The 20,906-nt window shown below is 40.4% G+C and overlaps 1 protein-coding gene across 1 annotated transcript in view; it reads right to left on the minus strand.

The window, feature by feature from the left end:
• LOC118339940 (interleukin-1 receptor accessory protein-like 1) overlaps window positions 1–20,681 on the minus strand; it is a 231,794-nt gene extending 211,113 nt beyond the window's left edge. The window contains exons 1-2 of the mRNA XM_035677765.1: window positions 20,556–20,681; window positions 5,316–5,409 (exon numbers count right to left, since the gene is read on the minus strand). Of these exons, the coding sequence (XP_035533658.1) occupies window positions 5,316–5,397 (82 nt within the window). The 5' untranslated portion in view covers window positions 5,398–5,409; window positions 20,556–20,681. The remainder of the gene's footprint in view (window positions 1–5,315; window positions 5,410–20,555) is intronic.
• Between the last annotated feature and the right edge of the window lie 225 nt (window positions 20,682–20,906).

Below are 20,906 nucleotides of genomic sequence, written 5' to 3' on the forward strand. Positions count from 1 at the left end.
GGGGGGGCTTTGACTTCAGCTCTCAATCTCAGCTGCAGCTTCCTCGATTTTTTGGGGAAAGACTTTTAAACTTCATTTCGAGCCTTTTCATCCCAAGCTGTTACCACTGACAACCTCAAGTGGTGTATAATCGATCTGATGGCACTTGTATATTAAAATGAATGTATTTTGCAAGAATGATCTGACATTCAGTAGTCTTCACATGTAAAAAACTGTCACAGTGGAAAGGGTCCCTACTGCTGTGTCCTTCCCCCCCTATCAAAGTTCTTGCTGACAGCTTCCTGTCATATTTCAAGTCCTTTAATATCAATTACAAAGTCAAGTGGCTCGCCATAATTGAATTTGTGCTGTGCGCTGACGTCCCCTGTTAGGAATCACTGTCTTGTCCAATTAAGAGGAGCCTTATTATTGGCCAAATTGGGAGTAGCCCCATTAATGTGGGGAGAAGCTTCCATGCTTTAACTGACGTATTAATGTTGACGTACTCCCAGAGTTGTGCGTTGCGATGGGTGTGAACACTGTAAATTTAACACACTGTCAGGATGTCCTTGATTCTTCCCTCTGCAATGGCGGAAAGAAGAAGTGGGTGAGGAGAGGGGGAAATATATGTTGTGGACCTAATGTAGAGGCAGTAGATAAATACACTGGGAGAGACGGATGATGAGCGGCTGCTCTCTAATAGGAACCAAGGTCTTGTTGCGGTGGCGTGTTTTATTTACAGCTACTCTTCATCAGAGTGACACGCCGGGCCCTCGGACCATCCTTAATAGAAACTAGAGGCAGAAAAGGAATTCTGTATATTTCCAAATGGGAACACATGTCAGAGAGCGGCTTTTTACATATGCATGAATAACAGAATGATGCATTCACTGTGTGTGAGTGTTATGGGTAATATATTGCTGGAATTACTGGGAGACTGTGGAAAGGTAAGCATCATTTGTCTGGGGACTCATCAATGTCTGCTGAAGAAATGGGGACTAATGACTGTACAGCAGAGGGGAGAAGAGTGGCTAAATTTGTCTCAATCAATGTCAAGGAATATGATTGTGAATCTACAGCTGACATCAGTGTTCACTGGGGGGAACGAACATGTGTTAACAGTTTTGTTAAGAGGTGACTTTTAGTGAATATAAAATAGACATTTTCTTCACCGCAGCAACTATACTTTAAATGCTGCGGCAACCAACTGGTGGACCAAAAAGCTGCTTGTTTTTTTGAAAATGACATGCGATTGTTCTGAATAGATGAAGCTATTGTGCCTGCAGTGTGGCACAGGGGTAAATGGTCGGTGGCTGACAGTGACGCTGTCCCTGGTTTGCCTCATTGTAAGTCAACCATGAACAATAAAATCTCTTGACAGCCCATTTTTAGAGTGGTTTCCTAACTGCTGTGTTGATTTGGGACATAAAACAAAATCTTTCAGTTTTCTTACAAATCAGATAAATGGTAAAATAAATCGAGCATGGACTCAGAGGAAATTCACTGATTATTATTCGGATTTTGCCCAAAAAAAGAAAGCCAGTTACTCTAATAGCTTAAATGTCGCCCTCAACCTACAAAAAGACAGCAAGTCCAGTCCTTAAAAAAGCAAGCATGTCTTCAACAGACCCCTAAGCAAGACGCATTAGAGTAAATCCCTGGGGATAACAAAAACTCCTGTTGCCTGGGAAGAATAGGAAGCTGCATGGAGTAAAACTGAATACCAAAGATAAGAAGACATAGCAGGGATCACGGTTTAATGCAGATGAATGGTGTTGCCCATGAAATATTTTAGAAAACTACTACAGTATTTAGGAAATGTTCTGTAGTCCCTTTTAGCGATGTGTGTGCATGCCCTTTTTATTCTATTCTGCATTCAGGGCTGCCAAAAGTCATCCTCAGTAACCTCCGAAGCTCCTTCTCACTCTGATTGTAATCCATGTTCAGAGGTGAGAAAATGAATAAATGCATAGTTATTACTTTAGAGAGTCTAAAGTGAGACCTTACATGAACTCTTGAGTTTCTATTTCATATGAAATAAATTGCAGCTGTGCGGTGCACAGAAAGAGGGTTCTGCTCTGTTCAGCTCACTGCCAAGTAACCAAACAGGCACATTTAGGGATTTCTCACGCGGCCCTTCCAAGCATCTATTGTATAGTATGTCACAAGTGGCCAACAAGGGAGGCAATTGTGTGTTTAATACAATAATAGCAAAACAACCCATTTTCAGAGAACAGGATCTTGGTTTAATAACCAAGGATAGCAAGTGAAATAGAAATAGACCAACAAAGCCTGACTTTGTCTATGGATCACTGTTATCCATAAAATAGATATAATTCCCTTTTGAAATTTATTTAAAAACATTTCATAATGAATGGATTTTTGCAAAAATCCTACCCTCCTAATACAACACTAATACTAATCTTAGCTGTTTTAGCTTTAAATGCCAGCTGTTAGGCATTTAAGTGATGACTGATGAGGTAAGGGTAAAAGGTCAGTAGCTTGTGACCTTAAGATTTCATTAGTCAGTGATCATAGTCATAATTATTTAAATATATAAAGTGTAGAAATATCTTCAAATGATCAGATTTCTATCCATTTGTAAAGGTTTTGCTGACCACCAACTTCTTTTCCAACACTACAAGCCTTACGCTAAATTCAATACACATTCATATGTGTGAGCGGCCATGTACAACCAAAGGATTCTAGTGTCTCTACAGAAAGAAGCAAATCATTGTTAAGTGTCTTGCTGAAGGCCAATTTGACAGTATGTGTATCACTCGTTCACATTTCCCACACAGATTTTCCCACTGGGCATGTGACAAGCCCACTTCTCTAATCTTTAGACCTCTGCCATCACACCAAATCTGTTAAACTGCGATGTACATGCTGACCACACTAGACACTGATTTATAAGCAACTGGGATTTCAAATCCCTGCTGTAAACAGTAAACCAAGATCATGTACTGGTCATCTTTCTGGGTGCATTCTTCGGTGTATTTTACTTATCACACAGACAACTAGTCACTGATAGTAATCATAGCACCACTTCGATACACAAAATACTACTCTATTGTACAACAGGAGATCAATCAGATCCCTTTTGGGCAGTTTAATCCTTATCAGAGTTAGCATTATTTCTACATTGATTGTTTTGCACTGGAAGTCAGACACTGATCATAAACACAGACAATAGCTTTAAAAAGGCAAGAAGCAATGCAGCCACTTCAAACACGAAATAACCTGTGGAATTATTTGTACGTCATGGATTGAATATCAACGACTGATGGTATACAACAATGCAAGAGCATCCAAGAGTGGGGTTTACTTCAACATCTGACTTGATGTGCTGTTTTAAGCAGAAATACACATAATTATTCTGTTCGCCGAACCATTCAGGCCGTATCAGCATTCTAACAAAGAGGAACCACAGCAGAGGACAAATGGATAGATTCTCTTACTTATGCACACTGAGGATTAGTATGGCAGATATGCATTATATGTTTTTGCACTGTTCCACCCCAAGTACAAATGCAGACAAAGCATTACTCAAAGGCTGGTGTTTTGAATTTAATCATCTACAGATAATAGCGAAGCACATGCAGCACTGTGCAGGGGTTCCTGCGTATGTGTGTCTGTGTGTAACTGTGAGCCCGGTGAAAGGGAAAGCAACTGAGAGAGTGGATTCATTGTCCCTGAGGGAGTCAATCAAGTCATTTAATTTCCTTTAATCGGCTGACACTTAGAGATTTGATTGTCTACAGTGAGTTTCTTTTAACACAGCTGCAAATGAAAAACAACGCACGTTTAAAGAATTTGGAGCTGCTCAGTTTGTATTATTAAAGATTCAATCAGTAATTGGTGTAGGTTTTAACTGGATCTCCATATTTTTATCTAATATGGACCAAAGACTAACATAAAACAAACTCTACAGCTGCATGACTCAACCAACATTGTAAACACTGTACAATATGCATACACAGGCCCTTCACAGTGGAGGATATAATATGAGTGTAGTGCCAGGTGACAGTTTTCTATGAGATTCAGCAACACTACAAGTGAACTTTAGGGTTTTGAATCAGACTATAAGCCTGATTTCATCCAATCTATCATAAAAAATATGACGAAACGACCCGCAGAAGTTTTATCTCATAAACAAAGGAACCTTAAACCCTGAAAATCGTTTCTTTGAAAATATACCTGCTATGACACCAGGATACTCACCTTCCCGCCCCCACCGTTTCTTTCCATTCCATAAAAATGAAAGCAATGCAATTTCAAAGTGGCTTTCATTGCCCAGAATCCTTTTTTTACCATGGTGCTCTAACTTGCAACCAGCATGGCTTCTAATAAAGCCGTACAAGCTAAAAGAGAAGGAACAAAGGACGGAGGTCTGGCTCGGATGGGGCGTTCATTTATCAGTGGACACGTTTCAAATCTTTGCCCCAGGCAATGGCTCGTGAAGCGTCGGAGGAGATAGCCCGTAGGGACTTCTGCTGCAAAAGCAGAAAACCCTCTGATGAGCCTTGGGCCATTCTTACACCTGTGTCTAATATGCATGGGTAAAAACCCAGATGCAAGCAGCCTCTGGATATTAAAAAAAAAAAAAAAGAAGATAAAAACAGACTGGTAAAAGACTTACTTTATGCTTCCTGTTAGCCAATGTGGACTGTTCCTCTAGCTTGCAATCTATCATCTTGTACAAAGTGATTATTTTCAAGTCTGGAGAGGTGTGCAGTATTAGTGCCACGGCCCTATAAATACTTGAATATTGCTGCAAATTCCATAGCTTCAACCTAAATAGCACTTAATGCATCAAGAAAGTAACTCACTCATATGTTCAATCATTCAAATTAGCACCTGGGGGTCCAATTGAGGCAGGGTTAGTACACATTACTGAACCATCATTGGCTCACCAAAACCATGTGAACTCACATTATGCAATCAAGAGGTAAGCTGTAAGTTTGTGTTCTTATTAACACATTAAAACAAGATTAAACCATGCAATTGATGTGCAAAGATCAACATCATCACTCACAGAGCCTCAGACTGAATTACGGAGTGTTTGTGGACTTGTAAATCAAGCTGTTAAAAGACAAAAGACTGGTTTCGAGCCTCCAAGTACAACAAGGCCATGTGATCCCCCTGCTGTTGACTCAAACACGGTTTGTGCTTTCAGGCAAAAAAAGCCTTGAAATCTTGGCAGGTCCCAGGGAATCAAACCTGCACCAATTAATAAGGCTCTACACATTAATATATAGCATACTTTTTTCAGGACTGTCTATCATTTGAACAAAAGGAAAATAAAGTAGTTGTTGTAAAAAGAGAAGACTTACCTGAGCCTCTCTTCGACACCACTTTCAGGCAATGGACCACAACGGCATGAAGCAGGATCAGAAGAGGAATGGGAGCTTTCATTTTTTACCAGTCCTACAAGGAAACAAAAGCTTGCATTATTATTCTGTACTGAGACAGGCCGAGAATACACCGAATACAGTCAAAACATCAAAAAAGAAGAGATAATGATACTGGCAGGAGATGCTTGATCAAAGCTAAAACATAAAAAAAACCTTCAAGTTCTGAGCCAATAATTGCAGAACTTTGACAAGACCTAAGGTCAGCTGGAAAAAATCCAACACCACTATGTGCAAATCCTGTTCTCTAAAGTGTTTGTCTGCCTCTGCTTTATTTATCCCAGTGACTCTTCAGGGACTTACTGTATAATCAGGGGGAGGCTGTTGATGATACAAATGTCAAGATGCATCTCTATCAAGGCGAACCTGGCTTTGCAGCTTTGTCAACTACCTACGACACTAACGCAACCAACTGACATAATCAGGTGCCCGCTTTGATCAGGATATCTCTCCGTTAACATGCAGCTTCTCATACAGGAATGATGTATAAGATGGTGGGTGAAATTAAATATGGTCTTATATATGGAGAACTCTCAACATAACATGACATTTCAGCTGGTGTCACTAAGTTAAAAGCCATCACTCTCAAGTTTAAATCTGGATCTATGTGCAGGCCAGAATTATTAACAAAAAGACAAACAAACAAACTACAGAATCATCACTGAATGGATCGATATTGGCTTATCACACCTTATTGGTATCAGTATATATGATGGCTAATAATAATAATAAGAAACTGTAGAGCAGGAATACCACAGAAAGATAGGTCATTTAGAAAGCACTGACAAGTACTGGTTGACGGATATGGGTTTTTCAATGGCTGATGCTGATATGTAGGGCAGCGATGGCCTAATATATAATGCTGGTATCAAAACAAATAAGTCATGTATTATTATTAAAAAATTTAAATTTAATATACATGTTATCTTAGCAACTAACATGGTGTCTCAGGTGGAACCTTTATTAATGAAACTGAAAAATACATTGGGTTATGGTGGACTGGTTTTTAGTCATTATTGACAGCTGTGTTGTGAAATAAAAGGCTGCAGACAGACCGCAAGCTGGCCTTCTTGCTGTTGGACAAGTCAGTAATATTAGCTAGCTTGCTATGTCTTGTGTTGTTGCACTTGCTTGGTGTTTGGCTATGTTAGCAAAGTTGTCGAGTTGCTAGTTTTTGATCATAAGTAATGCAAATCATAACAAATGAATGTGTACAGCTGTCCATATTTATGACTATGCTATTACAACTGGGGGTGCCGAATCGCAACAAATACCAAATGTGACATAGTGTAGTTTAAGTGGATGTGTGGATATTAAATTAGAATGTGTTGTAATGTGTTATATCTCATAACAGCACAGGTTGGAGTGGTTTATCTGGCTTATATCATAGCCAATGACTGAAATACCCATAAACACTAGGGCAATGTAATCTTTAAATTATAAATTTGGTCCTGATAATATCTTGGCCAGTCTTGGAATATTAATTTTGAATGTTTCACCTACTAATTGAGGCCAGCTCTTTATAACTGCTGAACTTAATTGTAGCTAAGAGTAGTCATTAAGAAAAATAATATAATAAGAATAATAAGGATGCAAAATGAGAATCATGTTTTTTAACCAATTTCAATGCAAACCCCAATCAGCCAAAAGCCAATCAGAAATATTTGTCTGATAAACTATGAAAAAAAAGCTAATTGGAGTCAAACTGTATCTAATATGAAATAGGACTGGTCTAAAGTTCATTAAAGGTTAAGTTTATTCAGATTTTGCCCCCAGCTAACTCAGTAATGCACTTACTCATTAAACCCCTCCATGTGAAAATTCTTTTTTTGTTATCTACTAATTCATCTCCTTGCTAGAGGCAAAAGTGCCATCTTTGCTCTGGTGTGACAAGATGTCCATGTAGGCTACGAGGCTTCTTCCATTGGCATTTCAGTCACGACAAAGATGCTTTACATAGATTCCACAAAGCTGTATCAGAAACCCTTTGAGGGGAAACCCTGAAAAGCCACAATAACCCTTGAGACACTCACAGAGGCATTCGAAACTGGCCAGCAGCCAAAGATGGCGACATTGCCGTGTTCTTCTTGTCAAAGGCCTATTGTCATCAGCCCTTGCTTCCTGCAACCAATGCCACCTCAAAAAGCTACACGCCACCACACAAAAATCTTATCTTTTTAATTAGTTTTCCATGTTGGGCGACAGTCTGCAACATTAGCACAAAAGCTGTGGTCTCTTACTTTGGTTTGAACAGTGGAAACAACTGAATCACCAGTTCTGCTCGGTATCCGTGCGGCTCACAGTGATATCCTGGACTGCTTAACATCAAACTGAAAAGGTTAAAACCGTGCTCCTGCAATGCAGGGTAATTAATTTTATGTTGGTACTGACTACACTAAAGAGTAAATACAGTAAGTCATCTTCTGTTGGGTACACTGATCATACAATATGCTCGCATGTGTGCAGACAGCAAAAATTGTGGATTATGGGATTAAATATATTGAAGAATCACACATGAAAACATGAGTGCTTTAGGCTTGTGTGCCTCCTTTGAGAGGAAAATGGCTCCAGAAGTGAGGTTTCACAAAGCCGTTTCCAAGGACACCAATCTCAGTGGGGTTTTTTTTTTTCTCCAACCAAGGTTAGTTAAATGTTATTTGTATTTTTGTCATGGGTTAAAACCAATAAATGAAAAATAAAGCAATATACTGTATGCAAATACTATGCAATATTGCAGCTGCTCAATGATTACCTATTGGATAGATGCAAAAAAGTAAAATGTCACTGACAATTCATTACAAAGTACTGTTCATACTACAGTAAACAGTAAAATGTATTGCTCTCAGTGTTTAATTATGATTTGAAAATAACTTCCTCTAAACATTCAGTTGGTTCTTTCTGCAGAATCTAAAGAAATATATCAAATAATAATCTAGTCTATAAAATGTCCCAAAACAGTAGAAAATACTCATTGCAACTTGCTAAACCTCAAGGCGACCCCTTCAAATGAAGATACATTTTCTGTCATTTGATTCCTTGTTTCAGCTCTATTTAGTGCCAGATGTTGAGCATGTAGAGCAGAGGTAGGTGAGATGAGTGACAGTTGAGTCTTCATTGGTGGTGGTGTGGGGGAGTCTTACAACCTGAGGAAAGAAGCTGCCCTGTAGTCCGCAGATCCTTCTGTATCTCCTGCTAGACAAGCAGCAGGAGGAACAGACTGTGGCTGGACTAGATGATGTCCTTAACTGCTCTGTGGGCTCCTTACACGCACCTCACCTCGCCAATGTCGGGCAACGATACGATAATGATGATGTTCGGGGTGGATTTCAACATACTCTCATTTGTATGGTGCCACACTGTCACCTGAGGAGACGGGATTCTTTCAATTACCCCTCTGTGGAAGTTTGAAGTAACCTCCACACAGTACTTGTATGTAGTAGTATTTTGTGGAGGTGTGGCTACCAATCCAAACTGTCAGTGGTCTGCTGGTCCAGAATCCAGTTGCAGAAGGTAGTAAGACTGCTGAACTTGTCAAAAAACATTCAGACATAGGTGCTGTTATTTTTAAGGTTTAAGAGCTGAGTGGAGATGACATCCTGTGGATCTGCTGGCACCAAATACAATCCAGTTGGGTATCTTTGACATGCTGCACACCTAGTTTGGAGAATGAATAGATAGATAGATGATAGATAGAAGGACACTGCTTGGTGCTTTGTAATCGCTGAGGAGCATTCCCGCAGGAGTGATGTGTCGAATATGTCAGTTAAGACATCAGCTAAAAGGTTGCCAACATGTTCTTAGGGCACGGCAAGCTTCACGTTCACCCTCTGCAGGTTTTTTTCACGTCCGCTGGATACATAAGTGTCAGGTCCACCGAGGAAAGGGGAGGCAGGCTCTGTTGAGAAGATCAAAGCGAGCCTAAAAGGTGTTGCACTAATCTGGCAGCCACACACGTATTGATGCAGGCATTCTTGCTTTTGTAAAACATGATTGCCCTCCACATGTCTATGTGGTTGTTATATCATATCATTGAGGAGCCATTCGAGGCTCTATTTGATGCTCTCACTTTGTGTCCATAATGGCCGTCCAGCTCCTGTGGTGTTAAACACTGCTACAAACTCAACTGAAAGCAGCTTTGTAAGTATGGCTCTCTTGGTTACTATACATCAGTACCCGCACTCGAACTGGAGAGCTTCTTCAGTTCCATCCGTAATCTCAGCAGTGAAGGACTAAAAGGAAACCACGGCACCCCAAATATAACAAATATTTAGCTTCAATTTGACCATGTGCTTTCTCTTTGATTCCCTGCTTGTGATGCTAATGGAGTGTATTTAAGAAGATGGCCACCTGTCTGAAGAAATAAGCTACTCAAGAGCTTATCAAGGTCAAACACTCAATTTGTTATCAGTAATCATGAAAAGGGTGTCAATGTATTATTGTCACTATCGTCTTACGTCTTGGCACATGATTATTAGCGAGTGAGAAGTGAAAGATTCAGTGCAGCTGTCTAACTGTCAGAGATATGATCAGGAACACAATAGAGCAGAAAAAAAGCAAGGAGAGTTATCCCCCTTCAACAAATGAATGGATACTGGATGTCCAAAAAAATATGAAATCTTCGGAAAAAATAGTCCTCCCTTAAAAATCCTACAATGAAAGCTTATCCTGTCAAGCATCTCACAGCGCGCCATTCTTTAAAGAAAAGCTCATCCAAAAGGTGCTGTCACCTGCCTCTCATTCTTTTGATTGTTTTTTTCCTCAAGCATCCACTTTCTCCCCTCTCTGACAGTGTTTCCTCCTCAGCGGATTCATCCAAAATTCAATTACTTTCGAGGAGGGTTCAGCAAGAGAAATGGGGCACTCTCTCAACACTCTCGGGGCTGGGAGTCGGCCCTGAAGAATGCATCTCCCTCTCGCATTCGCACACAAACAATTTCAGCGATCGACGACGGAGGCTTTACTGCTTTACTACAGCTCTCCAGGTGGATATTGAGATGAGGATTTATACAGAGCTCTCATTTCGAGTTGTCCCTGCTCTGTCACACATTTTCTCGGGCTGTTCAGGCTGAAGGCCCTCGTGCTCGATTCTGAACCGCTGCTCATTTCTGATGTTTCTGGATGACTGTTCATATCTTTGTAGGATGTTTCTCATAGCAGACACCAATGGCAACTGACAGCAAGAAGTAATAACATATCCGATCTTGCGCTTACACTTGTTTGGAAAACGTTTCAGTTCCGTGCTTTGGACTTTGGATTGAACTGAGGCGTAACACTTGGATTTCGCTTCCTTATTTGATGAGGTTGAACCAGAAAGTCATGGGTGTCACAATTATGAAATTATTATCTCTTTTTAAATGTATTTAATCTTGAAAAATGTGTCATTACCCCTCACCCCCATCTGCCTCTCCCCTATGTCACCCCTCTATCCCCTTTCTCCTACCTCCAGTGAGGAAATTGATATGTACTCTGCTTGGTGAGTTATTAACATTTCTATTTGTGAGGAACACTTTTCAAGCCCTTACACCCTTGGCTGACGCACACACACACCCACACGAGTCTGTGCTCTCCTCACTGAATTATTCCATTTTAGATTATCTAATAACCCTGCAACCACAAGCCTCCATGTTCTTGACATGCACGCAGGAAGTGTGAGAGAGAGAAGAGGACGCTTCTCGAATGCAATGAACATCGCTAAACAAGTTTAACACCGTAAATGTTTTCAAATAAATGTTTGTTCTGCGTTGGTGTTCAAATACGCACACAGTCCACTTCCTCTCTAGCAGATGAATATGGAACAATCAAAGACACACACTTTGTGTTGTGTTATTATGCAGTATTGTCTTTTCATTAGTTGCCAATTTGTCTCTGCGTAGTGGGGGTAAAACAGAAGACATTTTCCTGTCATTTCAGAAACTGTTGCAGGAACAGTTCTTAGAATTGAAGATACCATATTTGAACCACTGGTTATGATACTGCTTTAAAATTGGATGTTTTTTTTTAGTTAACCAGCTTCACGATATTGCCATTGCTCTCTTCATTTTCATGGTGATGCAAAATGACTTATCAGGGCCATAGCCAGGATAAAAACAAACCATGTAGCACATTTCCCTATCCCATGGTTTACATGCTGATTGATGATTCAGAGCTTTCCTCACAATTGTAGTAACATAATTCTGGTGGAGAAATACTAAATACTTAATACTCCAACTTAAGCAGTACGGCACAAGCTGTATGGTCATAATTATGACTGCCAGAGTTGTATATGACTTAATGAAGAAGACATATAGGCAATAGTAATGCAACAATGACCTCTATGAATTTACATCCCGTTACCAGTCAGTTTGGTGTACATATTACCTATTATAAGAGCTATTAGCTTGCTAGCTAGGCTGCATCATGTACCTGAAAATAAGAAACTCTGTGCCCCTTGGATCAGAAAAATCGTTTCTTTTTTAAGTAAGATCACTAAATCTTAATTCAATATATCTACTATGGGAATGCTGAACTCAATATGACCAAAGAAACAAGTGGTTTTAGAATTAAACTGAGCTATTAGCTGACCATTTGACCTTAACAGCCAGCAAGCTATGTAGAAGGAAGTGCTCTCTGTGGGTTAAATATGGCAGATACAGTATATAATGTATAATTTATACTTCTGGTCTGAGGAGCCGTTAACTATCAGTCAGGTTGACAAAACGCACTTTCAGCGAATTCAATAGACAGACGCAAATGTGCACAAACAGACCACTTACTGACACATACTGACACAGACTGTCTTTGCAGTCACATCCAATGCTTAGTCCCATAACTGAGCTGCGTGCTAACTAGATTTTTTATCCTGCCTGGCTGTCAGGGAAATAAGGATGCCATTAAATGAACGGAGCTCTCTCTTTGGATATTCCAGGCCAGGGCTAAGAGGACCTGCTGGAATCACTGAGAGGAAGAGGTGAAAGGGGAAGAGAGGATGAATGGACGCTAGAAAAGGGAGACGAAGAGAGGACGAGGAGAAGGCGACCACGAGGGAGTATCATGAGATGGTGCCAAGCAGCAGAGCACTGAAACACACAGAGAGGCAAATAACTGGGGAATATTCTAGTGACTGTAGATTCTTTTGCAAACTATCCATATTTTGACATCACAGTGATTAACATATGAGCTTTACTGAGTTGACTGTCTCTGTAACTGTCTATAAAAATGTGCTGATGTGATTTAAAAGATTAAACCAATTTTGTAGCGTCGACGGAGCAAATTTTCCAGCGTTAATAGATGTGGATTTTTCAAAACACTGACAATTATTAGGGTTGTCAAATAGTTGTTTGTTCGCTCACAGCTGCTACGTGCACTAAAGCAGCAATTCAAACTGTCGAAAAGTTTTAAATTAACTCTGATGGATATGGATTTCCATCAAACTAGCACAGAGATGATTCACACGCTGTTAACTTAATACGGACGATTCTGCTCTATTGCTGCATCGTAGATCATTTAGCGCTCTTTGAAAGGATGCTCAGCCTCAAAACACACTTTTCCTCTAAACAAGTTACAGGGAATCCATTTCCAGAGACAGTACTGAGATGTTGTCACCATTTTATTATATATCAGCCACTGCACACAACAAATACTTTATTTTTAGCAGCAGTTAAAGATCTGTGTTGATTAACTTGGATTAACTGCTTCTCAAAGTCACTTGTGAATCAGAATCCAGGAAGTCAGTTGAAGTCGAGCGTTTTTATTTATCCCAGGCTTGATCTGTACTGCCGGTGTCAATCAAACTCTCAAACGCGACCAGAGTTCAATGTATGAAATAGGATTCACCTCGAGAGGAAGCACGCTACACTAGCTGCTGAATGACACTTGTAAAACCTCGTGCTGCAGGGTTATCTGAAGCCTAACATTAGCTACATCTAACTATAGCAGCAGTAGGTGTACTACTGAGAAACATTCCCAATGCTAAATAACCCGAGAATTCATCAAGCCGAGGCAGAGGCGTCCAATGGCGACGATGAGATATTCACGGGCGGAAGCATTTCTCGCTTTATCTCTTTCACACACAACCTCTGACACACATTTTTACTCAACACCTAAATTCAAATCTGTGACACTGAGACTGATCTGCTGCTGAACCGACGGGTCTCTAGCTAACTCTACAGTATGCTAATGCTATTCATTGGAGAGCATCAAAGTCTGAGTTCTTCAAGGAGCTCTGACTTTGAGAAAGTAAAAAAAGAAAAAAATAATAAAACTGCATATACAGTACAACAGTAGGAAAAGATTTCATTGGATAGGAGTCTTTTTTTTGAGTGGAAGCAGGGTGACATTTTCTAGTACAACACAGCAGCTTTTTATAGATTACAGGGAAGCTTAATAAGGGACCAATAAAATGTAACAAATGTTCTTAAACCGTAAAAATGGAGAAAGTAAAGGCCTACAAAAATGAGAAATAACACAGTGACAATTTGTGTGGTTTGCCCAATCCCTTCAGCTGAATATACTGTCTTGTCTAAGCAGTAGAACTGTGGGCTGATTTAAGGGGGAATGAAAGAGGATTGTCAGATTATTAACACAAGTTAATAAACGCCTACCCTACAGCAACTATAATCATTAAGGCTGCTAAACATTTATCTTGGTGATTTTTTCTTATCAAATATATGAGCCAAAAGCAGTGCAAATGCACAATGCAGCCAAGAGCAACAAAACAAACAAAGCCTTTGAAAGGATAACCAAAGTCTTTCTTCTAACAGACAATGTGCTTGAAATTGTACAGTCAATTTATCTGTCTTGAAAGTACCTCAGCTTTCATCATTGATGAATGCACCATTCTAAGGATAATGATGGATGTGCAGCGTGTGACCAATTATTTGATTGAAATGTATAATATATTGTGTTACGGTGGGCAGTCGGTTTTTGATGGGGGAATTTAAACAAGCAAAGCATACATCTCCTCATAGGACAGGTGCACAAACAGCAAATCGTATTGTATTCAAGGGTTCATAACTACATTGCAAAAGTAGACACACACACACACACGTACATGTCAATGTGAAAGCTATTAGTCTTTACTGCACCTTTTCTCTGAAAATGTCCCCTGCATGTCTGAACCAAACAGCCCTGCAAGCAAAAATAAACTTAAGTGCTAAGGTGAGCAGACATGCTGTAGTTACCACTGAGGGCTTAACGGCGCAATGCAAATAAGCTTTCACACAATAACAGACGACCCACATCTCCATGTTAGGCAGCCGAGATTCAATATCGTAGGACAAGGAGTGCTGCGTCCCCAGGCCCTTCTTGTAAAGTGGCCCATAAATCACGAACCCTGTTGAGAACCGGCCTCTGTGGGTTTGGTCCAGCAGGGGGGAAACAGAGCCGCGCTCTGGCTGGGAAGCAGTAGCCCCCTCAGCTGCAATGCAAAACATGTCTTAGCAGCAGAAAGTTATTACCATCATTAGCCAAACTGGGGATTGGATTATTGCTGGAATTGTTATGTTGGAATATATAGATGATGCTGAGGCTTAGGGGGTTCAGCCATGCATGTAACTAAACTGGGTCAAACTGTGTATGTATACTTATTAATGCTGGTTTATATTTTAAAGCTCCCATGATACAGTAAGAAGTGCTACAAAATGAAAGAAAAGGATTTTAAAAAGTTAGTTTGCTAAAATGTTCTGGCACTGATTATTACATAGGCCAGCCAGACAATCTCAATGAGAAAAAACAGTTGTTCGGCCAAAATACCTGGCTCAACTTTGGCAGCGATGCACTGGATCAACATCATCTGGCAAAGCCTTGTGTGAGCAAATCAAATCTGTGCGTTCCACGTAGATTACTTTGTAACATAAATTGGGTGCATGTATTGTTTATGTCGTAAATCCCAGCCACCGAGGATAAAATGATTTCATTTGACTTTACATCACAGAGCTGTAAAATCCTCGCTCATTGAGTTTCGGCATCTGATAATCGGTCAAACTCATGGGTGAGTTACTCAAACTGAACTTCCTGGATCATATTTCATCCTTTCATCTGTACGTATGACAACACACCCACACCTACACAGCCACGCAGTCTTACGTGGCTCTGGCTGTGCCAATTTACTACTCCTACTATTAATAATAAACACTTTGTAGTTTACTCTATAGTAATGATGGGTAAATTGAGGATTTGTACAGTTGTGAATCATGATTATGAGTCTCATGAGCAAAATATCCAGCAAAATTTAAGATATGCATTGTGGGATTTTAGCAAAAGTGGCACATGTACCACCATTCCATTACAGGGGTGCAGGTTACAATATATGCTTAAATATTTTAGCTGTAAACACAAGAACTCACTCCATTGACGTACCTCTTCTAATCATGGTCCTGCCAGGCTCGGATTAAGATATATGAAATTAGGGTTAGTGTTAGAGTCTGTGTTCATGGATATCTATGGAGCACGCACTTGAGTAAACACTGAGCGCAACAGTGTGAACACTTAAAAGCCATTGCTGAGACCATACCATCCTAAATGGGCTTGTAAAAGGCTCTGCTGAATTCCCTGAATATCTCAACACCAGCCACTTAGAATACAAATAAAAAATGTGAATAAAGATTGGTAGTTGTGATAGTATTTTGATAACATTAGAGGCTTGTGTCTCTTCTGCTATGCATCTAGCCTGCAAATGCATTAGTCTGCACAATAATGTAGTCTGGGTCTCCTCCTTTTTTTTTTTTTTTTCCTGCCAACTGGCATTTTGTGCGATTTTTCATCTCCACACCAACGTATGGAATGTCACAACAAAAGCCTTCATGAATGAGTAAGCACAGATCCGATGAAGAGAGGAGGGGAAATGGGAGGAAAAATTGCTCATTTTGCTTCCCCTGGCATGCAATTTCCATCCTCTATCCACATCTCTCTAAAAGCTATCTAAAACACATCAACTTCATCTTTCCGGGCTGGATGGGCCTCAGAGGATCACCTCCAGACATGGCACAATGATAGTAGGGCTGAAAAGAAAGGATGAAAATGATAATTCTGCCCTCTTGCTTATAGCAATGGGCTTCTCATTTTACTGCTGATTAAAAAGGGGAAAAATTCATTTGAAATGTCGCTTGCCCCTAGCAAAGAAAAATACAGTATATTGAGGTAATTGATCATGCCTTTAGATGGCTGTTTCATCAGAGGAAGTGCAACACGAGTATTTCATCGCCTCATTCTTCATTTTAGCCGCGTTACAATTGACCAGCACAACTTTTAAGCTCCGGGGCGCGCTACACTGTGGCTGACCTCGAGTCCTTTTATTTTCTGCTGTAACAAATGGGGAAATAAAGCGCTTTTAAATTGCATTTGATTCTGGTCAACTTAATGCTTTGGTCTCCTCCAAAGACACACACACATACATACATACACAGAATAGCCCGCATCCTTTTTTTCAAGAGCAATGTAAAGAGACAGTTTAAAGTGATGCCATTATCATCCTTTTATTGTAGTATTAAGCGTTGCTCTGTTAGGATAGCGATGCCATTACATGCACAAAGTAAATAAAGCTAGCATAGCAGCGGCAGACACTCAGCTCAGTTCACATCCATACATGAAGGCATTCAGATCAAGGTCTGAAAAATAAGTGGCCCATGAAAATGATTTGCAAGAAGACCATTCTTTTTGATACCTCTCCACTGAACAACAGCGGGGAAGGGCACACACAAAGCTCAAGGGCCACAAAGTGAATGGGGGGGCCAATTTTGAAGGCCATTTATTTTTCCATACAACCTAGTTTCCCATCAGCGAGTGGTCATAGATTCTGTGGCGTCTGAAGGGTACACGAGGCTTGGGTTTCCTTATTCTGCAGGAAACAGATTTGAGAACAAAGCAAGCCTCTTCTGTGGAATGATCCGACGTGACATAACCTACACTGCGGTTGCAGAATTGTAAATAATGACATCTGTTATGGACTGCTGGGAATTAGAATGGGTGAAAGCTTGCTGTCCACCAGGCAGATATTTACAGAATCTGTGAATATATAGGAATATATACCAATGGTTTATTTAGGGAATTTAGGGAAGGGCAATATGGATAAACCTCTATCTTGATATAAGTAAGTAATATTATATTCTGATGTATATTCTATATATATGCAGACAAATTCATATATATCATATCACCCACTTATAGTATACTCCATGTAAATGATCAAAATGTACCACTGTACTGGTGACAGTGAATGTGATCCCAAAAAAGGAATCAGGCCACAATTAATGGTTATTTTCATTATTATAAAAGTTATAAAAACTATGAACAAAGCTCATCACTACTTCTGGGAACCTGAGGTGATGTCCTCAAATTAATTATGTCTGACCAACAGTCCAAAACACAAAGAGAATCATTTACAACTTTAATGCTATTATGATTCTTGATCGATATGGTTATTAATTTGAACATTTTTCATTCTTTTTTTGTTCACAATTTTGCTCCATTCTTTAAAAACCTTAGGTCAGTAGCCCCAAGAGGTCACAAGATAAGTCTGTATCAAACACAAATAAAAACTGACAGTGAAAACAAACATCTAAACTAAGCTAAAACAATGAATGTAACGTTATACAAGGAAATACTTTTTAACTAAAGCCTGAGATAGCTTGGATAGATGGGAATTTTGATATTCATCCTTGGTCGTCATGATTCTTTTTTGTATGGGTGAGGCGACATGCCCAGACATATTGTAATCTACCAGATCTACTATACTTGTCAATTCATGACATGATGGCGGCAACAAAAATAAATAGCTTTGAATCAGATCGATGCCCAATGATTGCGATGGAGAATGAAACAAGGCACGGGGAAAGAGGAATCTCATCTTCACAAGAATTGGATTTCTAAAAGATTTAACTGAGAGCGCGTCTGTTATGCATGTAGTCCACAGCTTCTAATACTCAGATTTCACAACAGTCAATACGCCTGGACAGCCGTGCCGAGTGGGAATGGATGTTGCTCGAGCTGAAGTGCGATATTTGCACACACGCACTTGGTCACACATAAATAACATAAACACACAAGCTGGATCACCTCTCAGTATTTTCATTTCCCCTTGAGTCTTATTAATGTAATCTAATAGCCATGATTAAGGTAGCCCCCTATCAACTTCCTCGCCAACATTCTTCCTCACAAATCCTCATCAATTGCTCCAATCACTCCTCACACAGAGCCAATATTCCATGGCGAGACAACCCTTATTTCCCACCATATTAATGAACTCTTTCATTTGAAAGCCTTTGACTGCCCGCCCCTTGATTGCAAAGCCAAGGCCAATAGGCCTTGTTGACAGCTCCTTGATAATTAAAAGTATCAATCACGAGAGAAAGCTTGTGATGTCTTCACATCATTCTGTTTACCACTGAGAGAGAATTGTAAGATGAACGGGGTCAGGTAATATTTTCAAGTGCTTGTCATGGCCAGTTTGAGTGTATTTTTGTCCAAGACGAGTGGGATTCGCCTCATTAAAAAGAAAAATAAGATTATATGTCAATTATTGTTGATAAGTTTCTGAAAGTGAAATAGATTTTATGACACATCATGCATGTGTTTAACACAAGTTGCAAATATTGTAAAATGAAACTTACCAATGAAACCATGACTTTATTGGCGCATTAACATGCCCTTTAAACCTCTACTTAATTCATCAGGGAGCAGAGGAGGAATTCAATGCTGCTGGGTAAACTTGACCAGCATAAAAAAGTGCCAATGCTGTATGACATAATCTCTGTCTAAATCAATTTCTGTGTGAGAGCACTCGACTCAGCTCAATATGTAGCTGCAGGGCTTCCGTTAAGTGGCCACTGCCACTTACCTATTAATTCATTGTGCCGCTGGTTGCTCCTGTAGCCAAGCTTAACCCCATATGTGGGAGATGAATAAAGTTAGGAAAAAATAACATCATAAAGCAAGAAGATCAGAGCACCTGAAACAGAAAGTGTCAAGAGGGAATTGGAGTGGAAAGATTTAGAGCAGGGCATGATGCGAGTTGATGATGGAGCAGTTGAGCAAATGTTACTGTTGACAAAATTTGAAAATCATTTGCGGGTGATGAGATGCTTAAGGCTTAAACTGTAGGCCTCGGCCTGGGAGAGGGTTATAGTTTGTCAGAGATTTACAAAAACACAAGAAGCATCTCTGCAGCAGTTTCATGATAAAATGGGGATATGCAACTTGTAAGGCTACAGCACCTTCTGTAACTCATTTGTCATCAGTGTAGAGGGGAGAAGGAGGGGTTTTTCTCCTTTTCTTTAAGCGAGCATCTCCTCTAACTTTACATCAGTATCACTTCCTAATTCCCAAATATATTGAGCCTGGTCCGAGCCAGAGTGGACTCTAACATCCATCTGGACAATCATAGGCCATCATCCATCCAAGCAGGGGAGGGAAGCAGGGGAGAGGAGAAGAAATACTCGCAAATACTGAGGAGAGGCACAGAGAGAGCTGACTCGCCAAGCAATCACTCAGCAGAAATAATTTGAAATAACTAAGCCCGGCTTCTTCTCGCCTCCCTCCTCTGGCACACACGCGCGCTTTTGGGTGCGCGCACAGAGCGACACGCACATGTGCGCAAATTCGCATACACCCACCAACACCGGCACGCACTTGCACTTCCACAGACGCACACGCACAGACGCACACGCACACACACCACAAACACACGCTGCTGACGCACTGGAGCGACATGCAAATGCTCGCAGTGTTACACAATTAACGTCGAGGGGGGAAAAAAAGAATGCGTAAAATTAACAGCTCGTGTCCACTGACACACTGTAATCGCTCTGATCGGATAATTAGGTTTTACTAAAGAATACAGGAGACTTCGGCGGTCCGCTTCACTGTCGTACTGCAGCCGCGGACACTTCCACTGAGGAGGCTCCGTCCGCAACTAAAGCAAAAAAAAAAAAGAGCGACCGGGATTCTCATGCGTAACTGAAAGGAAAACATGCTCCCTCCAAATGCGCATTTAAGTGCCGCATATTAGGAGATCGTGAATCCGTTTGTCAGAGTGCGTCGATAAGTGATTCAAATCTGTGCATATGAAATGTCAGCGTCATCCAGATTAATCGTTGGCGCAAACAAACTGGTTTAAACATTTCCACCGAAGGCAGCGGGAGCATCTGAACAACTTTGGACTCGCTAAGATGGAAAATAAATGTAACTTACCCACAAGCAGTTTCCAAATGATAGCGTACACTCTGCTGTCAGTTCTGATAGCCCCACACCATCACGGTGTATCAGAATCTGTTCTGGTCTACAGAGTAAACAGTCAATGGGTTTTCCTCCTTAAAAACAAACAACAAGGAATCCACCGCTGTGAAATCCACGTCCACTTCTCCCAAAATACCCCAAACTCCCCGCACGCGTCTACTGCCCGAAAACTTACATATTGCCAGCCTGGACTGGCGCAAATCAGAGCACAAAAACACCTGCAGCCAGTCACTTTGAAACAGCAGGACAGAAGAAAATGAAGAAAAGCATGACAGTCATTAGGGGAATGGTCGACAGAATCAATGA

Source organism: Morone saxatilis, unplaced genomic scaffold (genome assembly GCF_004916995.1).
Source record: "Morone saxatilis isolate NCDOM2014 unplaced genomic scaffold, NCSU_SB_2.0 Contig6, whole genome shotgun sequence".
Lineage (NCBI taxonomy): Eukaryota > Metazoa > Chordata > Actinopteri > Moronidae > Morone > Morone saxatilis.